The 9232-nt window shown below is 37.3% G+C and overlaps 2 protein-coding genes across 2 annotated transcripts; one reads left to right on the forward strand and one right to left on the reverse strand.

Annotated features, from left to right (window-relative positions):
• The first annotated feature begins 4032 nt into the window (after positions 1 to 4032).
• On the forward strand, positions 4033 to 4719 carry LOC132309970 (probable membrane-associated kinase regulator 1). Its single transcript, XM_059808217.1, has one exon. It carries the CDS (start codon positions 4033 to 4035, stop codon positions 4717 to 4719), a length of 687 nt encoding a protein of 228 aa, XP_059664200.1.
• Positions 4720 to 5624: 905 nt separating this feature from the next.
• LOC132308568 (protein RICE SALT SENSITIVE 3) lies at positions 5625 to 9000 on the reverse strand. The gene is made up of 7 exons (XM_059806685.1): positions 8547 to 9000; positions 8399 to 8449; positions 8055 to 8183; positions 7752 to 7857; positions 7515 to 7556; positions 7358 to 7414; positions 5625 to 6562 (listed from the first exon to the last, which is right to left on the reverse strand). The coding sequence occupies exons 1-7, from the start codon at positions 8675 to 8677 to the stop codon at positions 5825 to 5827; spliced, it is 1254 nt and encodes a 417-aa protein (XP_059662668.1). The 5' UTR covers positions 8678 to 9000; the 3' UTR covers positions 5625 to 5824.
• Between the last annotated feature and the right edge of the window lie 232 nt (positions 9001 to 9232).

Raw genomic sequence — 9232 nt, forward strand, 5'->3', positions numbered from 1 at the left:
TCTGGTTGAACTGATTATATATTTATAGAGAGAGAAATATGTTAGCTAAAGTGTTCGCAATGGGATGGTTAACAATGTGTTGCCACCAATAATTAAAAGGATGCGTGTCGGAATTAGTTATTTATTTTTATTTGTCACGGGTATTATCATGAGAGGGAAACTCTAAACTTATCGAGAGTCGATAACCGACTTAGAAATATGACTCATGTATCTTAGTCAATTTGTTAACTCTCAACAATTGTAGCACGGTTTTATGGCAAATATATATAGCATTGTGAAATGTGTTAGAAAACCATTCATACTGCTTTCAACTTCGAATAGGGTGAGGAGAGAAAGTCTGCTTGGGCACGTTGTTTGTTATGTGATTCTAACTTCTACTGTTATTTTTGCAGAGAGTATCACACTGTGCTATTATGATATGAGTGCTTGAGTTCACGAGCGACTAAACGTGTAAAAGAGAATGAGTTGAAGAATGTGATCCGAATATGCTTGTTTAGTGCTCATATTTTTTAATGAATTGAGACAAAGGAGATCATCTTTGATTTCATTAACATTGGCTGAGAAAGCCACTAGTTATGGTACAAAATGTATTGCTGTGAAATCCACTTATTCATCTTTCTTTTTTTTTTTTTTTTTATTGGTGACGTGCATTCAAAACTTAATACGAATTTTTTAAAAGAGAATGTTATTCGAATGATGTGATTGAATTGAATCGAATGATGTAACCACTAACCAAGTGTTATTTAAACTTCTTAAAATAAAATTTAAAAAGATTCAAGTCTTTTTTAATGTGATTGGCAAGACATACAATCAAAACTTAAAACGACCTTTTAAAAAAGAATACAATTCATTTAATAATAAATCAATTGAAATGAATAATTTAACCATCAATTATCTCAACTTTTTAAATTATAAATTAAGGATTCAAGTCTAATTATGCAGTTGTGTTACCTGGCACAAAAAGAAAAAAAAAAAATTGATTTATAAAGGAAGAAACATGCTACTAAAAAGTGTTTGTGATGTTCACAATGTGGTGCACTAATAACTTAAAAATTGTCACATTCTTATAGGCTAGTCAAGTGAACTTAATCCAGTGTTGGGCCAGCCCAAACATCTCATTTGTGCATAGAGCCACGTGCCTGGTACAATGGTACCCATCAAATAACTGATCCTATACCAGCCAGTGTTGGGCCTAAAATTTAAGTCCGTCAATGGGATAGACTTCTTTGCACCTTTAATATTTTGTTATCTTTATCATCAAACAATTATATTATGTCACGTAAATAAAAATGTTTTGCCATGTGATTACTACATTAAAATTTTCTCACCAAATGTGTTGAGCAGCAAATGAAGGACATGAATCATCCTCACTCCCTAATAGGCTAATCCTCAGCATGCTAGAAACGTGTCTGAATGTACAAACATCACAGAATGTGTGTGTGTGTGTGTGTGTGTGTGTATCAATGGTTGAGCTAGCTAGCTTCACATTATACATATCACACTATGTATATCAATGGCTTCAGGGGCTATCTTCAATCTTCAATGCATCGAAGGATTTGCCCAAAACCTAGTCACCTACTACACCTCATTTTCCAAACAATCTGATGATCAGGTAATTAAAACCTAGCTAGTTGTTAATGTCATACTACTATTAAATTTAAGATTATAATAAATTAATTGATATATATATATATATATATCTTAAAATGTATCATACAATAATGACACAAGCTGCTTCATGGGTTTTTAAAATGAATCCGGCGGCGATGATGACGACAATGAGATGGCCGGTTTGATGGCTGATAAGACGAAAAAAGGGACGGAAAGTAAAAACGCCGTTGCCGGTGTTCGAACCCGGGTTGCCCAGGTGACAGACGGGAATACTCACCACTATACATCAACGACTTGTGTGCCATACGCCTAAAATTAATATTAATATCTAATGGAAGATGCACATTTCTTTCCTTAGCACACTTTAAATGTAAAACCAAATACTGGTTGAGAACTAGAGAAACCGGCATCAGATAGGGCCTTGTACAAGTACAACTATGGTTGCATCAACAAAGCTGTTATTTGGTATCAAATCCCCCAAATCCATTTCCTATTTTGCAATTTTTTGTTTTTAAATTGACCTTCATGTTTCCCCTTTGCATGAATATGATACATATATATTGACACACCAACAAAATTAAAGGCACTCCAATTTTTTATATATAAGATGTAAAATCTCTCGTGCTTTTTATCTTCAAACCCGGAATATCATATCATCACAATCTTCTTCTTCCCTTTTTTTTTTTTTTTAAGTTCCATAGTATCATTAAAAAATAGAAGTCCAAATGCCTGTGAGTCAAACTTCACGACTCTGGATGAGTTGAATGAATAGGTTTGTTTAATTGAATTATGAGTTGAGTTCTACAACATAGAGCCATAATTAAAGTTCCAACTTAAGGAAGGAAGCTTGGTAGGGATGGAAAGGAGTAATTAAGGAGACTTAAAACTGATGGTCCCAAAGGCCCTTATGAGATGGACCCTTGGATCCTCCTCTCCAGAAACCCTAAAAGGGGAGACAAGGAATTTCCTAAGATCTGCTTGTCCCTATATTCAGGAAATTAGGAGTGACCAAAACACCAAAAGTGTTTGGTTACCTATTAAATTAAGTCTCTTTCATCTAAAAGCACTTCTTACTATTTGCCTTCCATTCCACAACACCCAAAAGAAAGCAAATGTTGAACCCATCATTGCATGGTCTTGTGAGACCCCCCAAAGTGCCCATTTAATATATGTGTCTGTTTTCACTTGTGTTGCTCTCTCTCTAACCTCCTTTTGCTTTATGTTAAAGTGTTTTGGGAGGCTGCGTATTCGGGGAAAAATCAACAAAAGCAAGTGGTCTGCCTGAGTGAATGATACATAAATTAGCAAAGATCAGAGAAAGTATATGCGTTTAATTAAAGGGACTATCTTAATTACAGCACCACAAATAAAAACTCACAGCCTGCTCCACAATTTCATCTTCCATCTTCCATCTTCCATCTTCCATCAAGATCATTAAATCCTGGCTACCCTACACGTGTCTCTATAATTGGATAAACACATAACCATAATTCAATCAAAATGTAAGAAAATTCATAATATCGTCTTAAGTGATATTTCCAACCAATCATAATACTACGCACATTATATTTGCTGTTATAATTGACGGTTGTGATGTATATATATTGGGTGCGCCCCGTGCACTGAACTCGAGCCATAACTATTATGCATGTACAGCTCGGATGAGCCCAGTGCACCGGACACACCCTATACCTTATCCAGTTATGAAAATATCAAGTCATCATATCGTAACTCATAAGTGATATCTTCGAGCAATTACATTACATTATATTTGTTGTCATAATTGACAGTCGTGATCATGTCATAACTCGTAACTCATAAGTAATATCTCCGACCAAGCACAATACATCGTATTTGTTGCTATAATTGACTGTTATGGCAAGATCACGTCAACATGTCTTAAATAGTATTTCACGTTGTCATGTCTTTTAAGCCACAAGAAATATATTTTACCATTCAATATACATCATATTTGTTGTTACAATTAACGGTTATGGTAGTATCATTCATAACGTCCTAAGTGGTATCTCTACCAAACCCACTGCATCCTATTTATTGTTATAATGGACAGTTGTGATCGTACTGTTACATTTGAGTTTTCACTTAACTATAAGAGTTTGTTTAATAAACTTTAAGCCACTACATCATTCAACACACACATTTCATTGGAATAACCCACGCTATGAATATAATCACAACACAATGTTAATTAATTAAGGTTGAGTTGGCAACTTAAACAATACATGATGTAGACCACAAAGCTTATCAGGATAGCCCAACAAAAGGGTCCATATCAATATTTTCATGACCCTTCTTTGGGGAAAGCCAACCCCTACACATTGGTACTATCTCTAACTTTGTCCTTGTATAAATGTCATCCTCATTCATGAATATCTAAGCATGCCCACAACACAGAATTCCATGGAAAATCGCAGGCTAAAGAACAGTTCCGGCGACAAGTTCTCATTCCCAGCCATGCCAATGCAGGGCCAGGATTCCGAGTTCGAGTTTGGTTGTGTCACACCGGGCTCACCAAACTCCCCGGCTGATCATTTGTTCTTCAATGGCCGGCTCTTACCACATGCCTTTCCACTGCAACCAGCCAACAGTACTAAGAGTACTAATTACACGCGATCGATGAGCAGAACGAGCAGTGTTAGCAGCAAGGACTCATTAATGTCTTCGCGGAGCAATAGTACTAGCAGCAGGAGTAGCAGTTGCAGTAGTGCAAGAACAAGCACAAGTGAGGCCTCTGAGAGAAAGTTAGTACCATTGAGTCTGCAGCAGGCCAAAGCTGGAATTAGCAGAACATACCAAGCAAATAAGCCTGCAGCTTTGGCTCCTCAGTATGGTTCTTCTCAAAGGTGGCAATTCATTACACCATCACCGGGTTTGAATCGACAGGTCTCACGAAGCAAAAAACCTGGAATTGTGTCGCAAGAAGAATTGAGGGCAGTGAAGAATGTTCAAGAAAAAAGTAAAACCAGATCAGGCTCGGGGTTTGGCAGTAGATTTTTCCGGTCATTTGTGTCAGCTTGCAAAGAATGTCATGCAATGAAGCCGTCCAGGAGAGATGATGTGCTGCAAGGGAATATAGTGTTGGAATGATTTGTGGATGGATGTGCAGATTTTCTTTTTTCAAAATCATTTGGTATGCTTTTGAAGTCCAATTATTGATTTTAGAAGCATAAAATGATTTGGATTTTGGTCTTAACTGATGAAAAAGCATTTGATTTTGATATGTTATAAAAGAAACTCAAAATTATATTTTGAGAGCGTATTTAGTTCGAGGCTTGTAAACAGCATACATTTTGTTGTGAAATTATTGAGGGGTGTCTGGTTTTCTCTAATGATTATACTAGAATTATGACCAAGTGTCAATCTATCCATCTTTATGGGGATTTTGATTGAAATTATGCAAACCCTTTACACATAATTACAAGTTGAGACAAGCCCTAAACATATTTTCCTTCCCTTGCTCTTAGAAAAGTTAGCCAGAAAACAAGAGGGGAGAGAAGATGCAGTGAATTAGTTGCTTGACTAGCCATGGTGATATTTTCAGTTTCAGAGATGACTTGGAATCTCAAAAGGGTAGGCGTAAATTCTTTTCATTTACACAACGGTTGTAATTACATGTATGTTGTGTAAATCGGTGGCTTGAATTTAGAGTTGGAAGAAATTTAGAGTTGGAAGAAATTTATCGATGGCATAACATTAGTATTCAATATTCAGTAGGAATTTTGTTTTGTTCTGGAAATTGGAGTACCTTCCACTTACCTATATGGCATACTCTAATACATGTTGGCCGGACCGTTAAACATTGTGATGCCATACAGTGCCACTGAGAATGTCAAGTTACAAATGAAAACAAAATTTTTAAAATAATTTCATCTCAACTTGTCATAACCAAGCTTTCACTAAGCAATCCAAACTTGTAGAGTTGGTTGAAATTGGAATCTAATCAACCAAACTCGAATAGCAATATATTCTTCAGTTTAAGCAGTCATTAGAGATTATATTTCGAGGAAAATTTTCATGTTTGCACAACTACAAGAAATGGTGAAAAGAGTTCAGTAAATAAATCAAAGAAACATATGATATTAGCATCAAAACAAAGGAACCATCGACTGAGCCGCCAAAGAGAGCAAAAGCTTTTCCTAGATACAACTTCTCACTCTTTCATCCTCGACTCCAGAAGTACAAGCTTCCTAAATTACTCTAAGAAAGTCTCCATGACATCGGTGTACATTCCTCCTTCCGAATTTCTGTACTCCACAGGATTATGTGAATGGTGATCGAGTGAAGTAGAAGAAGATGATGAAGCCATTCTTGCAGGCAAGGTAAAGCTCCTCTTAAACTTGTTTTCCACCTTCCGGGCGCTCTCTGGGTGGCTATCCAAGCTCAAAAACTCGTTGGGATTTGCAGCACCACTGTTGTGCATATTTGAAGCATCTGAACTTGAATTCGGATTCTTCCCTTCGAGGATGAGTTGCTGGTGATTTTGGTCCTGCTTGTTCCCTAATCCCTCTGGAGTAAACAAAAGCTTGGCATCATCGCTTCGTCCGGTGAGAGCATTGAAGAAAGTCAACCCACTCGGCCATTTGATGTCAGTTTCATGATCTCCCATCATATCTTCCATTCGGGTTTCAGATGAATGAGGGAGGATGAACATATGGGTTTCATCTTTGGTCTGTGGAAATCCGAGTCTAGCGGAGTTTTGAAAAGTGGGAGATGCAAGCATTGAGGTTGCGGATGGAAGTGGCCTCGGGCCCCAATTGAAGAGGGGAGGTGGAGGGCGGGTCAGAATGGGGTTTTGCTTAGAGGGAACTGAGGAAGAAGGGGAAGTGTTCCTGTTTGAAGAAAATAGCTGGGACAGATAGAAACCAGATTGGTAGCCAAGAGACTCAAAGGTGTGTCTCATTCTCAGCACAAAATGGAGGTCTTCAGGTATCTGAGGACACAAATATTACCTCTCAATGAGATCAAAGTATTCACAAAATTTAATGGCTCATCAGTCATAATCATTATTCTGTGTTTCCGTGTGTGTGTTCTACTATCTTGAGTATAAAAATTATCAAGTAAAGAGCATTGTTCAAGAACTCAGTGACTTGGTCCATTAGAGAAGTTAACTTAAGAACTTGGATCCTCTCCTGTGTGCTGTTTCATCCTGTGCAGGGTCATATGTCTTTACATTGCTTATGCAACAACTTTACAACAACTATATATTACATCATTATTTCATGTTGCATTTAGTCATGAGGCATTTTTTTTTTTCTTCTTCTTAATAAGTAATGCGTCGAGACTGTTGCACCACAAGGTAGCGCATTGCACTAGCAATAAAGGACGCGGCACAGGATGTGTGGAGGAGGGGATCCAGATTCGTTAACTTACATCAGTCAAATAATATCTATCTCCATGAAAAACCTGAATCTATCCTTGCTGTAGTTCCAACTCGGTTGACTTGCTACAGTCGAAACAAGTACCGGATCAAATTGAGTTGACTCAAAATTGAACATGAGCCACAAGATCTCCCATTTAGCATTTGGTACTTGCTGTTTGCCATTTGATGATGTCTCATACTATCTACCCAAATGCATAATAGACCTTGTAAGTCTTCAATTTTAATTAGATTAAATCCTGGCATTAACCCAACTCTAAGACATTCGGAGTCCAGTCTGAGTTTTTGAACATTGCTACAGAGACCACATGACAGAAATATTAAAATAAAATAGGAATTGAAACTCACAATCTTGCAGGATCCCAGTTGTAGAAGTCCATGGCCAGCTTGAATTACAGCTATAGTCTGGTAAAAGATTGAACAAAAAAAGACGCAAACTAAGTTTGAAGACAGCTACTAATAAAACATTAGACAAATAGCACTACTTATAACTTTTGATACTAACCTGAATGCCCGAGTCAAACTGATCAGTCCATTCAGGGGGTAGCTGCAATTATTACCACCCAACAAAATGGTATAACTATTCATGCTTACAAACTCATATGATTGATAGTAATGCTAGAATATTAAGTTATCACATATTATGATTTGCTTTTTTTTTTTTTTTTTACAAAAAAAAAAAAAGGAGAAGGTGGGTTGTGTTGAGTTTTTTCTTTTTTTTTTAAAAAAAAAAAATACATACAGCATCAAAAGAACTCTGCCAGTAGTTGGAGATGTTTGGTTCACACTCTGAAGGCTCCTTGAATACCCATTTATGACACTTATCTGAAGCAACCTTTCCCATCAACCTGCTCAAACCAATATACCCAATCACAACAAATACATAGATTTTCTTTTGTTTTTATGTTCAATTAGGAACCCATTAAATATTTTCACCCAACAAGATAGAGAAGTGGTGGGGAGGATGTGCGTGTGTGTGTGTGTGTGAGAGAGAGAGAGATAGAGGGGTGACAATCTAAAATAAAAACACCTACCCAGTACCCACCCTTCTCCATAATTATACAACTGAATGGACATTTTGCTGAATGCTTTTCTGACAGGATCCTCCCCATCAATCTCTTCCAAGCATTCTGCAACTCTTCCTCTGCAAAACCCATCTTCCCACATCAACATCCTGCACAGACACAAGTACGAATAACCCCAATTAGAGAAATTAGTCAGAGAAACAAAACCCAAATCACAAAACAAACAATACCCATCTCTCATTTTAAATCACAAATTCAGTAATTACTGAAATTCATCTCTCATTTCTCTGTTTTTGTCTATATTTTCCCGGTTTTTCCTCTGTTTCTGCAATAAAATTGAACAAAAGAAGAAGTATATACTCACAAGCTACCATTGTCGTCTCCAACTTTGCAACCATTACCACCTCTAACTCTCCTGCAATAATGACAGAGACCCACTTGAGAAAACATTAAAAATCAAAGAATATGAGGTTTGTATTATGTGGGTTTGAAGAGAGAGAGAGAGGACATACGGTCTGGGACGGATTGTCCAGAAGACTGAGTAAGTCCAATCTGTGTTGAGACAGACGCTTCTGAGTGCCTCATGAAGGGCCATCATCCCAACAGCTTCTTTGCTCCTATCTGATGATCCTGAGCCCACCATCTCTCTCTCTCTCTCCTCCTTTTTTTCTCTTTCACTTCCACAATTAAACCCTTCTCTCTCTCTCTCTCTCTCTACCTCTGAGACACTAAGAGTGTTTCCCTAACCCAGCTTCTTTAATTTTTATCCTCTTTAGCAACTGTACAAAGCTTATCAACCACAAAGAAGACCCTTTCTTCATCCCTCTGTCACTCTCTCTCTCTCTTTTGTTTTTCCCAAGTAATCAGGTTTGGTAATCTGACGAGGGAAAGGTAAAATGAAGGGTAGAGAGAGAAAGTGTTTGTTTTAGTATTTTACCATGAAAAACAGTGGGGGCAGCTTTGATCCTCCCTCACGAAGCAGAAACAGTGAGGGAGTGAGTGAAAAAGGAATGTGTCTTCTTGCAGTCCAAATTACATTCTTGCCCTCTGCTTTTGTTGGGAATTTCAGTTTGGTTTGCCAGGTTAGGTCAAACCTAACTTGGTTTTGTATTGTATTGTATAAACTCTGTTTGGATGAAGGGTTAAAAATTAAAATTCTTGGCTACCACTTGTCCCTGTCATTGGCATCAGTATTTTA

The sequence above is a fragment of the Cornus florida genome, unplaced genomic scaffold (genome assembly GCF_030987335.1).
Source record: "Cornus florida cultivar Cherokee Brave unplaced genomic scaffold, ASM3098733v1 CherokeeBrave_3.0.0_Hap2_Chr05, whole genome shotgun sequence".
Lineage (NCBI taxonomy): Eukaryota > Viridiplantae > Streptophyta > Magnoliopsida > Cornales > Cornaceae > Cornus > Cornus florida.